This window comes from Hyposmocoma kahamanoa, unplaced genomic scaffold, assembly GCF_003589595.1.
Source record: "Hyposmocoma kahamanoa isolate Upper Pololo Valley unplaced genomic scaffold, ASM358959v1 210, whole genome shotgun sequence".
NCBI classification, from domain to species: domain Eukaryota; kingdom Metazoa; phylum Arthropoda; class Insecta; order Lepidoptera; family Cosmopterigidae; genus Hyposmocoma; species Hyposmocoma kahamanoa.
In genome coordinates this window covers 3425390-3447014 of record NW_020653731.1, presented here as the reverse complement: position 1 = coordinate 3447014, position 21625 = coordinate 3425390, and the positions used below count along the sequence as shown (strand labels likewise).

The following is a 21625-nucleotide window of genomic DNA, read 5'->3' as shown; positions in this document are numbered from 1 at the left end:
TCGTATTCAAAAATAAATTAATTTATGGTTTCTATAATAAGATTCCGGTTGATTTTCAAAATTTGCCATTTACGAGTTTTATAACTATAGTGAAACAAAAACTTCACACTAAAGCTTCTGCGTGATTGGATGACGCAAATTCATTGTAGGGACCTGTTTAGCTCTTGCAGGTTGTCTTGATCGATCATATTTGAAATAAATATTGTAAATAACAAATGTTTACAAATATTTATTTACAAAGAGCAACAACCCCCAGTATTTTTTTACTGATTCTTTTAAAGGGAATCTGTTTTACGGATGTGTAGAGTTTAATTCATACATTGATTTCAAGTGTAATTTGCTTACCTATGAAATAAAAATTATTTGAATTTAGTAAGTATAGATATATTATTACTTGCAGTGTAAAGAAGCCTACGTCCGCCTTAAGTGGTGGTACGATTATTTCAAAATAGGTGAATCGTTGGATCAAGCCGGGGAGATCATCTACGACAAAATCACTGACATGGCCAAGACTGCGCTGCAGTACGAAGAAATGTAAGTAAAGGCTGACAAAGCAAAAAGTCAATATATAACTCATTCAAGTTAAGGTGATATGTCCGCCTTCTTTTCATACAAACGTATTTGTATGAATTTTTCCAAAGATATCGTTTTGTACTTCGGCACAAAACGATATCTTTGGAAATGCAAATACAAAAGTGCAATTTTTTTATCTTCCTATTTTTTAGTTTTATGTTAATTATTATTGCTTATATTTGTGATAATCATAATTATCACCCCTTCACATTATATTTAAAATTTTCATATTGTAACATTGATAATATGAATTAAATGATTATTTTATATTCTATTCTAAACCTTGTACACCCTATTATTTTATTTTTTTACCATTTTCAAACAAAATGAAGACTTTAAATTTCAATTGTTCTCTATTTTTCATCTTTTATTGTGCGTACAGCCCAGAAACTGCCTGCGATTATGTTTTCGAGTACATACAACCCGAGTTTCTTTTGTGGGTGCGACTGAATAGACATCTTTTGGGCGAGATCGTTCCATCGTAGATCGTATCTTTGCTCCAGAGCTAGTTAATGTTCAAGAGCAAATCCATTAACTTAAAAAAATACATTTTAGTTCATTTGTTCTTGCCGCTCGCCGCCCCGCACTAAGCTACCACTGACAGCGGCACGGTCGTGGCCAATTATTTAGCAAGGCTTATTATTATTATTTATTTTCAGCCATCGCACCCCAAAAACAAATTTCATCTTCGATCCTCGCAAAGGCGAAATCCTTCTCGAACAAAAACTGCCCATGTCCTGGCACGCATTCAACCGCACACCAGACTTCACCGAAATCGCCGAATACAGAGCAGTAAGAGATTTCTTCGACAACTGGTTGACAACGAACCATAATATCTGGCACTACTACTATGAGATACGTCCTTATATGGACATTAACAACGTGTTACCACCGTTTGCAGGTTAGTTAAATTTTCTTCTATTGGACTTGTATGTGATCTCTTTTTTTATTCTACTGCATATCAAAAAAAAGTAATTCTGATCGAGATTTTGGGTTTTCGCAATTGTTTCATGTCTATCTATGTATCATAAATCAAATATATTCGCTTTTTCAAATAAAGTAACATTTCGTTTTTTTTTACAATACCTGGACGGATTCTTTTATAAGGAGCTCTACTGCTACTAAACGTTTTCGTTCTAAACTAAAACTAACACCTCAACTATAATTAGTTAATCTAAAAAATAATTATATTATTTGTAAAATAATAACAAACTTGCATATCTATATTCTTTCTATTACTAACAACATACACAATAACTTTTGTTGCACGACTTTTGATAATTCATCATATTTTACTTTCGTACGAAAATAAAAATATTTAAATTGTTTACTCTAAACAGTGATAAGTCTGTGGATTAGCAAAAGAAAGCGCCGGCGATCGTGTTTGGGCGCTTCTTTGGTCCTAGGGCTACGACTGACTATACGATGACTCAGCCGTGACCAAGACAATCACTACATCTCAAGGTAGTTCTTAAGGCCATCAGCACATTTATTTTTTTCTCTATCTGAAAATTCACCAAAAGGTCGAAAATAACAGCGCACTTTAAGAATGAACCAAAAATGGCTCATTCCCGGCTAGTTACATGGCCACACTACTTCCATAGCAAATTTTAATTGGAAATGAGACTATTTTTCCGGATTTGAATCGCGTATATTTGTATTTTCAAACAAACCAACGTTTCGGGCCCTTTATAGGTCCCATGGTCACAGTTGACTCAACCGTGACGTAAATCGCGAAAACCTAAGAACTCGATAAATTTTAATTGATTTAGTGGAATAATTTTCTAACAAAATTAAGGTTAAGCGATATTTCACGCCTGGACAGCTCTTAACTTTATACAAAGCACAAGTCTGATCTTGCATGGAGTACTGCCTGCAGTCACTTATTTGATGGCTCAGCGAAGTATCAACTTGAGACACTTTATTCGATTGAGCGCAAAGCCAGGAGACTTATTGGCGACGATAAACTCGAATCTAAACTTCGTAGTCTAGCCCACAGAGCTAGGTAGTGGTCAAGAGCAAGTCCATTTCATTTAAAAAAAACATGTGCCACAAAAAACTAACTTTTAAATTTATTTTCGCGGAACTAATGTATATTTTAAATGGACAATTATTGCGATGTGAATAAAAAAATTGTTCTATAAATAGGCCACTCTGTATTTTCAGGTATGGCAGTAATGACAGGCCAAGGTACTCTAGTGACTTTCGACAAGAGAGTCTTTACGGTGTCGGAAGAAGGCACGTTCGTACTCAGCAAGGATTATCGTCAGAACAACTTCACTGTTCTTATGGAGAGCAATGACCAGAGCAGATATAATTTACTTGTCTTGACAAGGAGGAATCTTATACATATCGATTTATATAAAGAGGTAAGGATTTTCAGGCTTACGATGTGACATGAAATACGAAGCAACGATCATCGTATTAGCTTCGTTCGGGCCTAAGGCTGCCACGAAACGTCAAATGACAGCTTTCGTATCGAATTTTGACATTACTTTCATCGTGAAACTGACATAATATGTAGTACGTGTGTGCGTCGTTGCAGACGCATCGTATTTCGTGGTAGACTTCCTGTATTGCTATTTAAACTATTCTATGTATAATAACCCTACACTAGGGAAACCTTATGTAGCAGACGCCATGGACTGACACAATCACAAATTACACCCAAACTCACGAGAGAAATAAACGTAGACATACAAATACCATACAAATATTCCTCCCGCCCGGGAATCGAACCCAGGACCTCTACCTGGCAAACCAGCATGGTAACCGTTCGGCCACGAAGGAAGTTATTTAAATTTAAAAATTATACTTATTATCTGTCAAAAGATTTCCAGTTTCTATCGTCTTTCAAAAGTCATGGAGATTATATGATAATAGAAATAGTGGAATATATTGACAACTTTTTTAACTTACGGCGAAAAAAGCCCTAGACTCAAAAAAACGATCCATAATATATTATATACATTTAAAAAAACCGATTGTGGCTAAAGCTGAGCAAGTTCCGATTGTACCAGTCGCGACATGCATATGTAAATTACTGCTTTTTCATGAAAATTGTTTTAATATTTTATTTTAATTTTTTTTATTATTGTTCCTCTGTTTGTTGTTTATAAGCGTATGCTATACGTTTATAGCTTATGCAATAAACAGTTTTTTTCTTTCTTCTGTCTTTTTAATATTTACATAACGAAATTGTAAGTGACTTGGTATGTAGCTCATTTATTTAATCAATAATAACTTTTGGGTCATGCTTTCTACAAACTAAAATAAAATCTCTAAATGAATAACTATGCGCTCTGACGTGATGGTTAGCGTTCACATCTATATGTCGTGTTCTGACGCTTTCTGACAATATTTTAACAATACTGTCCTAGCTCGCGGAGACTTCAAACGGTCATAATGTCAGACGCGTCACAACACAGCACCGGCGTGTGCACAGTCGTCTGACTTGTCGTCACGCAGCCGCTCCGCCGCACCCCTAAATCACCCGATCGATCGGGATCGCTTCTGATGCGACACAACACAACACATTGCGACACACTTACGTAAATCTCATCATATTAAATGTATAAAACAGATACCGTTCTGACGCATCACGACACGACTCGTCAGACATACATAAATCCGCCTTAAGTTGTCACTTTGTTCCTTCAATAAAAAATAATAGTTTAAAGTATAAAAGTTAAATATTTTCAGCAAGTATCAATCGGATCCTCGCCCCTCCCCCTGCCAGCTGTCATCGACGGATTAATCCTAGACAGGCAAACTGACACGATCACCGTCCAGGGCCAGAACGGAATGGATATACAGTGCAATTTGCTCTTTAGGACTTGCAAGTTGCAGGTGACAGGTAAAAAAAATTACATTTATTTCAAGGAGCATCTCCATTATTTATTACTCGAGACACGAACATCTGTAATAATATGTATACACATAACAAAATTACAGAATAAAATACTCAAAAAAATCAACCTTATAATGAAACTTATAAACGGGATACAGGAATGAATCCTTCCTCTTAAACATCATCAACCCATTTATACGTCTCACTGCTGGGCATGGATCTCCTACCAGGCGAGAGTTTAGGCCATAGTCCACCACGCTGGCCCAATGCGAGTTGTTGCCTTCACACTTTTTCCAACAGTTGTGAACCATCTTGTCACGATGTTTTCCTTAACCGAAAAGCTCATGATATTTTTCAAATTCAATTTCGCACATAAATTCCGAGAAACTCAGAGGTGGGAACCTGGATTCGAACCCAGGGCCTCTGCTTGCGAGACGATAGATCAAAGCATTAGGCTACCACAGCTTTCTCTTAGTATTATTTTCATTTATGATCGTAATTGTTTTTTTTTCTTTTACTATTCTTTAAACATAATTACATAAGGTCGCAATGTATTAGCTAATAATCTTTTAATGGCATGGTCAGTATATAGAACGAAAATACTTTTACTATATTGACCCTTTTAAAATTGCGAAAAAATATGTTCTCCGTCTAAATGTATAAAGCAGTTGTTTCTTTTTCGCGATTTCAGAAGGGATCCCTATAGTTAACGTTATTTAGTTTTATATGCTCAACACACTTTAAAAAGAATGTCATGATTCTTCAAAGATTCAGTAATCAGTTTCTTTATCCTGAAATGTTTAAAATTTATTATTTTATTACTCATTTGCTGTAACGTTGCAATTCATTTCCTAGCCCACCTGATATTTTAAACTGGTTCTATTATTTTTACAATTCACTATAGTTTTATCGCAATCGAATGAATACAAAATGTACAAAAGTAAAAATAAATATTAATTTTTTATACAAAGATTATTCGGCATTTTTTTATTGGTATGCTTACGAGAAAGTTTGAAACTTTAATTTTTTTGTCGAAATTTATTAATATGAAAACTATCATGATCTCTACTAAAATTCAACTTTATTATAAGAATGTTAAAATTTGTAGAAGAAAGAGTAAGAATGTTAAATTATTTTAGGCTGATTCACCAATCCCATATTATCACAATGCGTTTCCTAGTTGCAGTAATTGCTTAGCCCGTCATTGGAAATAAAAAGAAAATATTATTATGTGTTCTTAGGCTGGTACTACGCAACTCTAGGCGGCCTACTCGGCACATATAACAACGAGCAATACGACGATTTCCAGCTGTCAAACAACACGTATACGACGTCCGTTGCCGAGTTAAGCCTTAGCTGGAACATAGAACCCAATGACAAGCCACCAGTGGAAAACCACGAACTGAAAAATGATACGCAATGCGATAAGTTCTTCCAGAATAAAGTCTCGCCTTTACATCCGTGCTTTTCTATAGTGAGTATTTTTACTATAGTTTTTTACGTACACAGTATTAGCCCCGCACAAGGGAACCCCATCGCGGGTGTCACGGACACACACAAATTACACCCAAAGTCACGACAGAGAAACCGGGACCTCTGCGTGGCAGACCAGCATGGTACCTGTTCAGCCACAGAAGCAGTTACAGTATTTTCTATAGACATGACATTTTTTGTTTTCATGTGCCGTAGGACCTATTTCAATTACTCCGGTATTAATAGCGATATTTTTAATATAGTTGTGTCTTCGTAATTTTCGTGGAGTCGGGGGTTCTTCCTTATTTCAATAAAGTAGAACGTTGATTGGAAAGTATGCGGTTTTATTGAGTTTACAATTTGAAATAGTACAAGTTAAGACGTAACTCAAGCGATTCGGAGCTTAGGTTCGGATTACTAGTTCACTGTGAATTGCCACGCTGCCGCCGTGTGTGATCTTTTATAGCAGCCGGTGCGGGTGGGATCACGTCGTTGTGTAGATCCTCGAGAATGTTCTGAAATCTTGCTTGTCGCCAGGATACTATTAAGATAAAGATGCAGTCCCTGGATGCGCTTTGTATTGCAGAAACTATTCTCTTATGGTTATTTATTGCGTCCCAACATAACGTTGCGATTATCGAGTTCTGGTATGCATCAGATGTTATCCTATGATGATGTCATAGTGCAATTAGGGTTCCTTATTGTTTATGAGACTTGGCGCTGTTGGTGGTCATTCCTTAACTATATTTAAAATAGGAAATGAAACTATTTTTCCTAATTTAAATCGCGTATATTTGTTTTTTCAAACAAACCAACTTTGTAAAACTTAATGTAGCGTAAATTGGAATGTTTTCTTTGTAAAATTAAAAATAATAGTGAAAAACTAGGGTGGTTTGCATTAATATTAGGCATAACTGGTTGAAGACTATACCACTTCAGTCAACCGTGTCCATGGGACCTTTAAAGGGCCCGAAACGTCGGTTTCATTTTCTATGTGTAATGTCTCGATATATATTTAAAATAGTAAACTGTCAAATTTCCTTCACAATTCGTTGCAAAAGTTAGGTAATTGCTGATTACTATGATTTTACCCGGTCTCAAAATAGGGATACTGTATACTATGTGTACCGGAACAAAAAATCCTTTTGTTGTCACTAGCACCACCGATAAATATAACCGTTTATCAAAATTGTTATTACCAATTATTAGTACCAACGGCACTTTAGTTATCACATGTAGTATTACTAAAAGTTACAATGCAATATATGGTTTATTAATATTGTCTCTTTCAAGCTACGTTTACCAGTTTTATAAAAATCGTAGTAGTGTGGAAAGGATATTTAATTAATGTGGGATGATCAAAGAAAAGGGTTAGGTGAAAATTTATTTCGTCTTACTGCTTCAACGTACTCCGTCATCCATAAAAACAAGAGCCCTGCAGGCTCGTCTTCTCTTCTTTAATTTCTTCTCACTCTTACACACTCCTTCCCTCTCACTCCCGTTGGTTACGTTTGGATACGTTCACACATCGCCTAAATTATAAGAACGCATGCGTTCAGATTTAGCAATCCCACATTAATTTACATATACTTTACTTTAGATAATAACAAATTTTCGTGAATTATAGGTAACGAAATACTATTCATATGAATGAATGGGTAAACGAACGAATGAATGAATGTGTTCTACTGTATGTTGTTGACACTATATGTAACAATGAATATTCACAGATCGACGCAGCGCCTTTCTTCCTGGAATGCGTGGCAGGCGTAGACGCATGCGCACTCGCCAGCGCCTACCTTGAGCTGTGCAACATGCAGCACGTACCAGTGCACATTCCCGACCATTGCGTGCAGTAAGTTAATAATAATAGTAACCTCTGTGGCCGTTTGTATAATAACTGTGGGCGTTTGATGAGGATTCCCGATAGGTCCAATTGCGGAAATGGAACTTTTATAAACTGGTTCTGGTCTAGATGTTTTGTAAATTGCTGTGCCCCAGAATGAATTCCGTTGCTCTGGTACTCATAGTACAGGGAATTCCCTAGTTTGAGACCATTTGTGCATTTGTAATTCCGCACGGAAAAGCCCTTCCGAATGCAAGTCTTCCATACATTTTCCAGGGCCGCAACACGTATTTTAGCTGTAAGAACAACTGGGCTCAATGCCTTGCGTCTCTCAGCTGAGACTCGTTATTCCGAACGGAAATAAACGTATGTGTGTGATATATATACGGAATTGCGAATCAATATTCCGAAACGGAATTTCGAAACGGAACTCCGACTGTACGTGGCCGGCCTTAGTCTAGATAACTATAGTAATAAACGTACTGAATTACTTACCTATAATTCCGTAATTTAGATACCTATCCCACTAAATATATATATATATATATATATATATATATATATATTAATAGGTATCTAAATTTTGTATTGTCACTTTTTATTATTTTGTGTGCAATAAAGTTTATTCTATTCTATATTATACAAATGTTTAGTTAGTCAGCTATCTAAATATTTTATAAAATATTATAGCTAACTAAAAATTTTAAAATTTGTTAAATGGGTTAAATGACCGTTGTTGTAACGATGTCGTACTAACGGTGAGCAATATGAATCTAATTCGAACATCTTGTTTGTAATTTCCGCATCTGATCTTGAACAAATCTTCATTTTGTGGTTTTTATGGACGGAGGGGTTTATTTTTTCTTAAAAGTTTGCTTTCTAAAACAGGTGCACTACACCGCAAGGCGACATCATTGAAGAAGGCTCATTCTACGATCTGCAATACGTACCAAATTCAACCGACGTCGTGTTCATAATAGAAGCTCAATATTGCAACAAGAATATGCGAAAGATAAAGAACTTGGATCTGTTTATTGAGGCTTTCGATGCTAAACTACAGGGCGGTGGATTGGCTGATAACAGGTGAGAAACATTCACCATTACCACTAGCTCCTTCTCATTCCTCCTAGAGAATGACCTAATATTCTCACTCTTAAGTAGTTGCTGATGTATCACATTAAGTAAATAATTATTTCATCACACTTGCTCGCAAATAGTATGGTGGCTAACTTGACTATAATGCCCCAAATAAAACCTTCGGGCCTTTTTTCTTTCCATCACAGCCATGGTGGGTAAAGAGTTTTTTTTAATTTGTAGCATAATCATTAGTCATTGCATACACGCCTTACATCCTTGATAATTTCGACCTGGGCTTTTAAGGATACCTCATCATTTGCCATGTTATAGCGATGTTGTATCGGAAGAGTCAAGGTCTAATGATGTTGTTCGAAAATCCCAATAGTTCATTTCACATAGCATGGCTATGGTGACTTTTGAGATTTGACGTTTCTAGGGACGTAGTGACGTAAAACCAAATTTAAAATATCGATTTCAACATCTTATAGAGATAATTTGTAAAGAAGAGAGAATCGATTTAGAAATAATAATTTAAGAACATATAATAAGCTAAATAAGAAGCATTCGGTTATTATGTTATTAAGTTACTAAAAAAACTATACAACAAATAGAAAAATCAACAATAACCAAACAAAAAGTCAAAGCATAAAATCTACACCAACAAAATGAAATTTGAATAATTACTCCAAAAGGCGTGTAGCTTACCATCAGGCACACGACTTGTTCGTCCCGTTACTTAATGTCATAAAAAAAAAAAAAAACCGTTATGCAAAACTCGAAACAAAATTTAATGGCGTCAATCTCTAGGAGAAATTTATATTTTTATCTTTGTTATTTATGTTTCTATCTACTTAATATATGTATTGTAATGTTTACTTAAAGTGACAACTCCAATAAATATTGTTTGTTTTTGGTATTATAACAAATTTACAATTTCTTTTTGTAATCTTAAAAGATAGTTAAAAATAGTATGCATGCAACTTAACACTTTGAAATGTCACAGTACCCATCCTATGTGAAATGGTAATTAGTGTTGTCTATAATTGTGATGAATGTCAACAGATACGCGATCGTGGGCTTCGGCGGGCGCGGCGTATACAGCAAGCCTCGAGCTCTATACGTTAATAACAAGGTGTTTACGAATGCCATTGAAATCTCGCAGCACTTTGATAACTTCCATATTGGTAAGAAATACAAAAATACAGGCTATACCCCGTTTTACTCGTAATTACGACTGGATTTGAGTAACTGTAACTTAAAATTAAGTAAAGATAACTCTGATTTGAGTAAGTGTGACTTTAATTTGCTTCAATATCTATATCGCAGAGAAAGCCGATCTGGTCCGTGGGAACCGCACAGCCAAGGCCGATATGTTCTCCGCTCTGAGCTTCGCGACAGCGCTGCCGTTCCGCGCAGGTGTGCCCAGAACTCTGGTTCTGTTTCCATGCACCCGTTGCGACTCCAGTTTTATGAGGGTATGTAATAAAATTGGCACAATAGACAAAAAACAAAAAACAGTAAATTCAAAATACACAAATATTTTAAGTTTTTGAAGAAATGTTCGAGGAAGTTTTGCTTATTTATTTTGTTCAATTACCCCCAAAAAAGAACGTTATAAACTTAACTGTAATTCAAAAATATAGTCAAATAAAACAATGTCACCCTGCATAATTTCTTTAATGTAAACATTTAACAAAATTACTTCAACGTAGTGCTGTTTAATATCGGACCCTATTTTGTTACAAGTAGTCGGCTTCCCCATGTAAATACCAAACTAAACGCAATATATGTGCGTTTGTGTTGTATGACGAACTAAAATTTTATTTCACGTATAACAAATTTTTGTATTTGTCAAAAATCAAATTTTGTTCAGCTAAAATTTGTTTACATATGGTATGTATGATTGTGTATACCTGTAGCGACACGCCTGTTGTTAAGAGACGCCTGTCCACTAAATTTGCAGTGCCGCTCAGAGCTTTAAATTGCAAAGTCTTCAAGCACTGCCACTGCGCCCGTCACCCTGAGACATAAGTTAAAAATTCCCATATGCCTGTAATTTCACCAGCACCATTACCCTCCAAAACCGAAACGCAGTAATGCTCATATTACTGCATGGCGGCAGAAATAGGTAATGTGGCAATACTTCCCTGGACGAACTCTTTCACAAGGAGCTTTACTGCTTCCAACAAAGGGTGAACGGTACGGTATGATTTAATTTCTAAGTTACATACATTTCTGTATGTTTAATACCAATGCCAAACGCTAAAGGTAAAGGAAAAAGTCGTGAGAAACCTGCATGTCGAAGAAGGTTCATAGTCCTTGAAAAACATGTGAAAACATGAGGGCTTTTCACATGTGAACAGCCCTCTTTTGTTGAGAAGAGACTCGTGCCCAGCAGTGGAACGCATAATGTGTTAATAATGATTATGTATGTTTATTACATATTGTATTCTTCATAGCTGGACTATTCGACTATTCATCACAACCTGGTGGAGAACTCCGTGACCCTACACATTATTATGGACGACGACTTCATGCTGTCGAAGAAACGCGTCGTTAAATATTTGTTCGGTAAGCGTTAAGATAATTGCGCAAAGTTCATAATTAAATAAAAGAAATATTTGACAGGTTGCTTCTTGACTTTGGAATGGTGGTGCTTCGGCATTTCACATCAACGTATTTTGTACTTATAACTTTTGTAAGTAAACGAGATATCGATGGGTGATTCTAATTCTTCATTAAAATAATAAATCATTTAAAGAACTTTAAAAATGGTGCACCAGCTCTAATTGACTAAATTTAACTTTTGTACATTCATGAGCACATCAAACTTGTACATGGTGGACAACTGTGTGGTGTTCAGACATGTATCTCAACATCCATTCGATTTTGATTACTTATACTTAGTGGCGACACGGGCCCTAGCACTTCCGCAAAAGTTTAAAAAACAAAATACGCTCTGTTCTCGTGGGTCCTTTTGACTGTACTTGTTTCTATCTTATTATTGTATTAAGTCTGTAATTCGTGATCGATGGCTTTGCGATTATATAAAACCATGACGCTCAGTCTTGAGGCCAGTCACCGGAGGAGAAGCGGGAAAAACAATTTTGTTGGATCAAATTGTTTACGTATTTACTATTAAATAATAGTCTTACAAAAAACATATGATATAGCTAAGGATATTGTCTAAAGAACTGATTTGTTACACGATAGGATGACCTTTGTCCGATCATATAAAATCCTGAAAACAGGCTAAAGTGAAAGTCTAAAACTAATAATAATTAGTTCTAATAATTCTTAAATATAAGAATATAATATCTAACTTTGTACGTTATTTTTATAATGGAGATACTTTTCTTTAAATACTACAGGCACATCATGTGTCATTTTGGTCGACAAGAAGTTTTGTAAATATTTGGAAAGCGTATTCAAAGATACAGAAACATTTTTGCTATACATTTAACATATATCATTGTTTATCCAAATAAGAAAATAGAGCAAAAATACTCTACAAACACTAGAAAAATTTCACAGAAGAAAACTCTTTAATTTTTCTACGATAGTTACTTTTAACACATAAGAGATATTAAATTTGCAACGACGACATGCTAAATTTTGATTTTCAAGTGAAGCCCTATCGTTATTAAATACACATTTATCCCAAAACTTGTAAATTGCTCAGCTGTTTAACGACACGCCGCGCCGTCAGTCGCCATCGGGTGCTTGTCGATTCCGGAACGCGAGGGGCGCCCCGCCACACCTTACCTCCTAATAACTAGGCTCGCATTCAAATAAAATAATCCTTTATCTGTTATATATAACAGGTATCGACAGCATGCTGGCATACACAAACAAGGATTATGAACGTTTGGTGGGAGATGCGAGCTTAAGGAAGCAAGTTAAATTGCCCAAAGAGAAACTTAGCGTTTGTTCTTCCTTGGCTATGGAAACCAATGGTGAGTACTTTTTCGTTCGAATTAATAATTGAATGAAATGAACGAATGAACGGATTTTTTTTTTTTTAATTTGCTTTTCATCCGTAAAGGTGGTTGATCAAATCGCGGTAAGAGCTTGCAAGTATTGAGTCTCATTAAGATATACTGTTTATATAACTAATTATCCCTTACTTGAATGATGAATGGATCTTTCAAAAGTTTTCATCGAAAGATCCTCCATGTAATTTTGTGCGTCATTTTATTACTTATTATGACCGAACAAAAATTCGCATGCACAATTCAACTACGCAATTTTCGTTAGATTTGTTGCTATCTTTCGTTACTGATGGTATCTATAAATATCATTCGCATAATGTATTTTGCACATTACAGGAACATTGTGATTCAAACAGGAAATTGATTTGAACATTCCTTATTAACAACTCGCACTAAGTGTACTTGCATAATAATAATAATATAATAATAATAACGCACACACTCAACATAGCCCCGCACTAGGGAAACCCTGTGTCGCGGGTGCCATGGACACACACATAGACAACCACAAATTACACCCAAACTCACGAGACAAATAATTGTAGGCCATACTACTATTTCTCCCGGCTCGGGAATCGAACCTGGGACCTCTGCGTGGCAGTACCGGCATGGTAACCGTTTGGCCACGGAGGCAGTTAACATTATTTATACATTACAAGGTTTAACCGATGACGATGTTCGGTGTTAAAGCAATAGCTAACCAGTGGCCCTCGGGCGTTTGGGCGTGCGCAGGAACAATCTTCGCGGGCAGCAAGCTGTCGGGCGACCGCACGACGGCGCGGCGCTTCGCGACGGTGGCCGGCGCGCGCGCCGCGCAGACGGCCCGCGCCTGCGCCGCGCCGCCGCGCTGCGAGTGCCGCGACGCGCGCCTGCACTGCCGCGTCTGCGCCGACCCCGACCGGATGGTGAGCCGCGAGACCTTTTCAGCTTTTTTCTGTCGCCCCCTGGCGGCGAGTGACACGCCTGTCCGTAACGCTGCCGTCCGCTAACTAAAATGCAGTTAAGTGACAGAATACTTTTTTGAGATATCGTAAAAACGATATTGTTCAATGTTATTTCAGCTTAGCACCGTTAGGGTAAGTTCCGATAAGTCGAACACGTTAACTAATTTTAACTGTTTTTAAGAGACTTTTGTGCTCTATCTTTTGTTACTTAAAACGGATATTTCGACCCCTCCTACTTAAAGTATCGTATGTTCAAATTGCAAAGTTTATAGGGGAGCTTTTTAACGTTCTGAATTCACGGAAAGAGTGATCATCTAATAGATCATCATAAATCATATAACCGATATCTAGGATTTTATAATACTCTGTGTGAGTAACGAGTTTGCCGAATAAAACTGAGAAATGCTAAAGTCACCTGTTACGCTCATTTCAGTGCATTCAATGGGCAATTTCGACATACGATAATTTACGTGCGAGGGGCCGATTTGTCGCTTAGTCTCGTTTTAGTTAGTGGACGGCCGAACAGTTGCAGTGCCACACAGTGCTTTAAATCACAAAGATCTGAGGGGCACTGCCACTGCGCCCGTCACCTGAGACATAAGTAACCAAGTCTCATGTGTCAGTAATTTGGTGAAATTACAAAGAATTGTATACAATCGTTACATAATTAGATCTTAAATCTCATGCCTATTACTTACACGATACTCGAATTTAAGAACCGTCATTATGCAACGACTATTGTATCTATAATGAAAAATAGATGGTTTGCATTAATATTAGACATAACTAGTTGAACGCTACCATCTCAGTCAGCCGTGACCATTAAACCTGTTGAGGACCCGAAACCTTGGTTTATTTTTGAAAAAACGAATATACGCGGTTTAGATCCGATAAAATAGGGAAATTATTGAAATAGGGAAATAGTTTTGCAGCTCTATATAGTTCACACGGAAATCAAAACAAAAACAATAATAAAGTACGTTGTTCAAGATTAAAATTATTATAGATTTTAAATGTAATTAATGGGCGTGGAAATTAATGTTCGTGTGCATTCGGAAATCCGATGTTTGCCGAGAGACATTGAGATATTGAAACGTTACTTAAAAATCAAATTCTCAATTTGCAGATGGAACTGGCATTCTGGACGCCGGACGATATTGAAGACCTAATCGACATAGCGATGGACCCTCCCACGCTGCCTTCTTTTAGATAATTTCTTTTACATTATTTATTAACTAAGTTTTTAAATGTAGAATACAACTATGTAAATATTATAGTAACATAAAAGACGGCTACAATACATACCTAGATATAAGTATTTTAAATAACAATAGATTGTTTTTTATTCTCCCATGTTTTTTTTTATTTTACTAGAACCGTTACTTTCTTAACCCTTTCATGGAGAGTATTTAAATAATAGCGCACACAAAAAAGTCAGTACTTTTCTTGCCATAGTGGTTACATTGATTCAATATAAAATGTCTAATGTGTGTAAATCATTGAATTTTCTCAGTACGCTTTTGATACTTCTGTATAGAAAAGCAGTAACTTCACAGAAAGCACTTGGAAACCGCACTGTAAAGCCCGTAGTTACTTTAATTTTATAATACCTCATTTTTTTAGATCTATATCGCCGTCTTAGAGTGAATGCCTCGTATGTGATTTCTATGTAATTTTTCAGGACGAAGGCGAAGGTGAAAACGTGTAAAATGTAATCAACGCAACAATGTACAATAGTATAATTAGTATAGTATAGTACAATTTGGGGCTATTCAAGGCTAGAGTGAATAGGCATTTTTTAGGCAAACGCGTCCCATCGTCGGTCACATCGTCGCTTAACATCAGGTGAGATTGTGGCCAAGCGTGTGTCTATTATATATTAAAAAAAAAAATGTTAGTAGTCGGCATTTTAATTGGTTAAATTGTACCTCTTTCATATATGTACTATATTACTTTAATAATACATTTCAGCAAGAAGTTTAACTTTTTCTTCAACAAAAATCAGTAAAAAACGAACTATGTGAATACGCATTTTATTTTTATTTTATTTTCGGAAAATTTACAGCTAGGTAACAAGCGTATCGTAGTTTTCACTCTAATGCGACGATATAGCGAAACGCAAGTGCCCCGTACTCCTCATATTTTAATATTTCATTTTACGCTAAACGCTGTTACATGTTCATGAACAGTTTAGCTTGATTGTGTTTCGCTTGACCCTGTGGTCAAGAGCACGTCAAGCTTGACACTTAAGATTTAAATTCAACTCTGTGCCGCTTCCGATAACAACGGTCCAAAGTACAAAATGTCAAGCTTGACGTGCTCTCGACTGCACAAGGCCTTTTTTGTGCTGCGCTTGCGGCATGCATTGGGCGGAGCCATTTTATTTAGTTCAATGCATTGGTTCAATGTATTTTTAATTGACGTTATTACACAATCGTGATTGATCACATTAACTTCATTATAACCGTGTATTTTTAACTTTCAATAACTCTACATTTTTCTACGTTCGCGATTGTGTGTCAACTCACCCCAACTAACTACAACTTTCAACTAACTTACCGAGATGTCTTAAGGCCTTCCAAATGGGTTAAAGTGAATTCATCAATCCAACTACGTCCCGTTTCCCACCGGTCTCCTAGTGAAGCGAGAGTTACCGGGGGAAATAAAGCGCTGCTGTTTGATACGGATCGTTTGCTCCATGCAAGTAGTCGTGTCACCAATTCAAGGTATGTGTGAATGCAACGATCTCGCACCTTATCGATTTGCATTGCGGGTGCTGGATGATCCCGAATTAGAGGGGAGAGGTATTCGCGGTTGGGCCCCGATTCAAACTGGCTGTATAGCTTTAGGTTACAAAAACATCATTAAAGACATAAAGGCAAAAAGATCGTAAAGAAAACGAGCAAGAAAAGAAAAACAAATTTTATTAATCAGTCTATTAACACCTACAGTCTATTAAGTATTTATAGTAACTTATTTTGGTACCACAAAATTTAATCTAACATTTTGTAATGTTAGAACAAATCAATTTTTTATTAGAAGCACAACAATCGAAGAAATCGCTATAACGTTTCAACAAATTCAATGAGCTAACCTATGGTCATGTTTAATGCATGAAATAACACAACTTCAACTGCGGAAGCCCTATCAAAGAAATCAGCGGTTACTAACATTTTGGTATAAGTAATTTTGTATGGAACACTTTTTTAATATACAAGTAAAATAAGGCTAATCACAGAACAATAAATACAATAGAAGTGGCTAGTTACCGTCTGACGCGTGTCAACATTAGGTCTCGAAAGAAGTACTTGAGTACTCAGTCCGCCATTTTCGCTTTGTATGGTTTTTGTCCATAGATGATACACTATACTTAGTTGTGTCATTCTTTCACGCAAATTCTCTAAACTCGCAGAAAAATGCCTTATTGCGCTGTTTTAGAGTGCAAAAATGTTAGCTGCACCAAAAATATTTACCCGTATACCATCGGTAAGCCTTATTTAATTTAAATTTTCAATTTTCTGTTTATCGAATTGATTCAGGTGTTAATCAATCGTTGGTCGTAGTCCAGCTACTGGCCGCACGTTGAATAAAATTTTTATATAAAATCAAAGCGTCGTAACTTGCAATAAAGGTATTGAACTATCAACAATATAGCTACTGAGTAAAGTTTAAATTAAATTAACAATCCAGAATTTGTTACATCTTTCTAAATTAGAAACTTTGACCAAAAATTATTGAATTTTAATTTTAATTTAAGTATTGTGAATAATTTGTATGAAAGGAAATATTGATCTTTGTTACTGCCTAGATAAAATTAATTTTTATTCTAAGTGTTGCTTTTACACAAGTTCTATGCGACACGTCATTCTACTATTATGAGTAATATAAGCAATCAAAATGCGAAAACCCTTCAATGGTGCTAATAATAATATATTTCAATATAAAATTTTAACAATGTTATTAGTGAATAAAGTTCTATTAAACACAACATTGCGAAGGTCCAAATACGACTACACCTAAACCATTTAAACTCAGACTGACTTTCAGAGTCAAATCCTATATTTATTTCGAAACCTATTATTCTCTGTTTCAATTTCTTAACTTCCAATGAGTTATTTTACATTTTTTATTCATTAATTTGTTTAATTTCCTACTATACATAATTGTCGAGTGGTTCGAACTTGACTTTGCGTTCTTGTAAATTCTGCAAACTTTACTTGAAAAAGTTTTTATTTATCACACTTTGATAACACAGTTTAACATTGATTGTTACAATTTTTTAATTTTCAACTTTGTCACAAAATGTAAAAAAAAATTGTTTCAATTTGATTTTTTCAATAAAGGTTTAAGAAGGCTATAACTAATTCGATGTTAAAATATGTTCATTTAATGGATACTTTATGTCCAATTGTTATTTCTTTAAATATAAAAGTTACTGTTTTATATTCCTATTATTTTCTTCTGGTAAATGTGCCGACATGTGTATTTTTAATAATCAAGCAGAGGTACAGGATTTTTTCTTTAACTATTGGGCCACTATTCAGCATACTTAATTCACTTAATATGCATTTTAAAAGCTAATACAGCGCCCACAAAGACCAAGAATAATGCGGACACTTTATAAAACATATTCCACATAACTTGGCTTTGTCCACCAACAGAATTCACAATCAAATTGTTCATAAGAAACACCTGATTGCTCTCTTCAATGAATGCTTTTTGTTCTTCTGGTGTCATTTTTTCGGCTATTTCGTTCATGGCTGCTCGAAAATCTTTTTTTAGTTGACTGATGTCTATGTGACTAAAGTCTGTCACTTTATCGACATAGGCGTCTTGGGGTTGCCCTAAAATCAAGATGTCAAGAGTTCATAAAACTGACACAGATACATTATAAATATTTTTCAAATAACTTAAAAGTCACAATTTTTAATACAAAGATCGTACACTAAGAAAAATTCGCTCGATCCGGCCGTATTCGAACTAGCGTTCTCAGAATACCGTGACGAACCGTGTCGTGCGGAGGACGCTGGTTCGAACCTTGTTCACAAAAAGAATTTAATATCATGGTAGTAAAACATTGTAATATTCAATCCACTTCATATAACTTTTAGTGACAGCAGAAAGGGACGCAGCTTAGAAAATGATGGATGAACTAAAACTCACTGCAGCCCCACTTAAATATGTTGCGAGTAGACATGAGCGCCGCGCCGACCGGCCGCCGCTGCCGCGTTTATACTCACGCTGCCGCAGCGGACAAATGCAATCGGCGCGCCGATCGTACGCACGCGCACGCATCCATATTGTGTATGTGAAAAGGGCGACGCCAGAAAATGACTTTTCTAAGATAAAACTTATATCTTTTTATAAAACGTAAGTTCGTATTTGACCTCCATCTCACCTGATGGAAAGTGACGATAAGGTCGACGATGGATGAATGTCTATTCACTTTCGTCATGAAAAGGCCCAAGTTATAACGTTCAGGCAGGGTATTCCATTCCGTAGCCGTTCGCCATATAAATGTGGAAGCGTAACGTTTCATGCGAATCTTTGGAATATCTACAACATAGACGTGGAACCCTAGTCTACGCCTAGTCCCCCAGTGATGGAAAGGGGAAAGCGGAATTAAATCGTGTAATTCCATTATAAACTCTCCGTGATATATCCTGTAAAGTACCGATAAGCTGGCAACTTTACGGCGGTATTCAAGGCTCTGCAGTTTCGCTTCCACTAATTCCGAGTCACCTATAAGCTTCTTGGCACGGTTGTCAATTGAATTCAAGGTGGCCAATTGGTATGTAGCAGAGCCATCCTAAAGGTGGCAGCAGTAGTCCATGTATGAACGGATTTGTGCTTGGTACATCTGAAGCAACAGTCCCGGTGTGAAATAACGCCTCACCCTGGAAAGAATCCCAAGCTTCCTTACTGCATGGATTCATTTCCATTCATTGGCCATGGATTCAACGTATCTGCCGAATATACAAATTGGACGACAGGTCTGTTCCAATCCAAATTGCTGGAGACAGTCAGCTATCAGTATGGATGGAGCTGACCGGAGACCGGTTCCTAAATCAGATATAACTTGAGAACCAGTTCTCACATGTTAGCCTGTTGTGTAATTCTTAAACATCATCAATCTATACACAGCTCCTCTAAGCAAAGGAAGATGTTAAGCTGGACCTGTCTGATGTCTTTTGAAGACTCATTCTTTTCAAGACATCAGACACCTGTGGAATTTAGTAAACTGACATTTAAATTACATCACAAACTTTGAAACAAGAATTTAGTGTTAAAAGTCTAAATAGAAAAAAGATATACATACTTTCACCAAATACGTTCCTCTTCTTAGCTAGAATTTGTCCACCACTCAGCAAGCCCAAGTACAAATGATACACATATGCCATCAATAACAATGGGTTTTCCTTCTCCAAATATTCCAAATGATCAATATAGTTTTCTAGTGCTTGTGACTTTTGGAAGTTTCTCCAGTTTTCACCCAGATAGTGTCTTAGATCCTCTTCAAATGCTTTCTTTCTGTATGGAGAAAATGAAGTAATATCTTCAATATTTTAAAATTCTATGTTCTCATACAACTTTACTTTGAATAAGATTGTATTGTGTACTTAAATAAAGTATTCATTTTCAATTGGAAATTTGTCTATTATTTTTATTTTTAGTGTTAACTATTAAAAATAGTTATTTTTTACATTTTTTATTAATTAAATGTACTGTATTTTTTATTTTTCAATTAATGAATTATATTGTTTTACATTTGAGAAATGTATCAGCAATAAAGGCTATTACGATTATTATTATTACTAGAGAAGCTTCAGTGGTACGAGTAGGACTGCACTCACCACACACATAATAAGCATCTAAACATTGAGATGTGGAGGCCAGTCCATTGCACTGTGCCATACCATTCTCATCAATTTTATGGCTGCAATCTCTATGTATGCATATGGGACAGGTGTGTGAAGTGTATGTAAACGTATGGTAAGTATATGAGGTACTGATTTAATACTATTTCCTGTTTTCATCTATCTATACACATCCATACAGGTTTGCATCAAACGTTGATTTTTTTTAAAAACATGCACCTGTGAAGTATCCTGTGCACAAAAAGTTTGTTCAAATCAGGCATATTGAGTCTCTCTTTAGCATCTTCTAAGAACGCAAAAATGTGATAGAACACGAACAATCCTCCACCCCAAACCGTTTCGTCTCTGAGCGCTGAAATGGAACATGAATTATAACAAATAGACCAATATTACCTGAGCTCTAAGGTCCAGAAAAGAATAATGTACGTTTAACCGTCAAGTACAACGCTCTAAAATAATGCAATAAGAACAACACAAAGGAATCAAAGTTATACTCACAAATAGCAAATTTCGCATTTACCAAGGCGTCGCTCACTGAGTGAATCTTCCGTGTGGCTTTCCTCATGCGTGTTGTAAACAAATCTTCATTTTCCGACATGTTTATAAATTTTTAATGAACGAAATTCAATCCAATATATTTTATAATGCTCGACTGTTCAATCAGCTGTTTTGTAATGTGTTTGTAATCCTAACTGACAGCTCATCTGTTTTTTAATTATGTGATACCTACAAACAAAACGCAAGATCTGCATCATTTTGTTTGTATGAAACATATTGAAAATCTAAAATGCAATGAGCATACGTAATATTATTCAAATTGCAATGTTATTATATTTTTTAAGTAATATAATGCTCTTTTAGATATGCTTACACAGTAAGAATATTGATTTGATATGTTAAACTGATTTAATTAGTAAAAATAATACGGTTAAATAACGAAACGTAGAAATTTTCTGTCAACGTATATAGTCTGTGGCATAGTATTGCAGATC

The 21625-nt window shown here is 35.8% G+C and overlaps 2 protein-coding genes across 2 annotated transcripts in view; one reads left to right on the top strand and one right to left on the bottom strand.

Annotated features, from left to right (window-relative positions):
- The window catches only part of LOC113227343, a 98881-nt gene extending 83737 nt beyond the window's left edge, over nucleotides 1-15144 (top strand). The window contains exons 53-65 of the mRNA XM_026460236.1: nucleotides 401-534; nucleotides 1233-1474; nucleotides 2740-2942; nucleotides 4276-4429; nucleotides 5665-5897; nucleotides 7627-7751; nucleotides 8631-8825; nucleotides 9882-10003; nucleotides 10146-10294; nucleotides 11279-11390; nucleotides 12644-12775; nucleotides 13544-13716; nucleotides 14882-15144. Coding sequence (XP_026316021.1) covers nucleotides 401-534; nucleotides 1233-1474; nucleotides 2740-2942; nucleotides 4276-4429; nucleotides 5665-5897; nucleotides 7627-7751; nucleotides 8631-8825; nucleotides 9882-10003; nucleotides 10146-10294; nucleotides 11279-11390; nucleotides 12644-12775; nucleotides 13544-13716; nucleotides 14882-14968 — 2061 coding nt within the window. The 3' untranslated portion in view covers nucleotides 14969-15144. The remainder of the gene's footprint in view (nucleotides 1-400; nucleotides 535-1232; nucleotides 1475-2739; nucleotides 2943-4275; nucleotides 4430-5664; nucleotides 5898-7626; nucleotides 7752-8630; nucleotides 8826-9881; nucleotides 10004-10145; nucleotides 10295-11278; nucleotides 11391-12643; nucleotides 12776-13543; nucleotides 13717-14881) is intronic.
- Nucleotides 15145-17928: 2784 nt separating this feature from the next.
- LOC113227429 (heme oxygenase 2) lies at nucleotides 17929-21265 on the bottom strand. Its single transcript, XM_026460351.1, has 4 exons — nucleotides 21132-21265; nucleotides 20853-20985; nucleotides 20075-20286; nucleotides 17929-18599 (listed from the first exon to the last, which is right to left on the bottom strand). The coding sequence occupies exons 1-4, from the start codon at nucleotides 21229-21231 to the stop codon at nucleotides 18310-18312; spliced, it is 735 nt and encodes a 244-aa protein (XP_026316136.1). The 5' UTR covers nucleotides 21232-21265; the 3' UTR covers nucleotides 17929-18309.
- Nucleotides 21266-21625: the final 360 nt, after the last annotated feature.

Excerpts from the sequence above, each read along its gene's own strand:
- LOC113227429 (XM_026460351.1), bottom strand. The coding sequence starts at position 21,231 with ATGTCGGAAAATGAAGATTTGTTTACAACACGCATGAGGAAAGCCACA. Across the intron at positions 20,986-21,131 it reads AAATGCGAAATTTGCTATTT|CGCTCAGAGACGAAACGGTT; the intron begins GTGAGTATAACT and ends GTTCCATTTCAG. Across the intron at positions 20,287-20,852 it reads GTGCACAGGATACTTCACAG|AAAGAAAGCATTTGAAGAGG; the intron begins GTGCATGTTTTT and ends TTCTCCATACAG.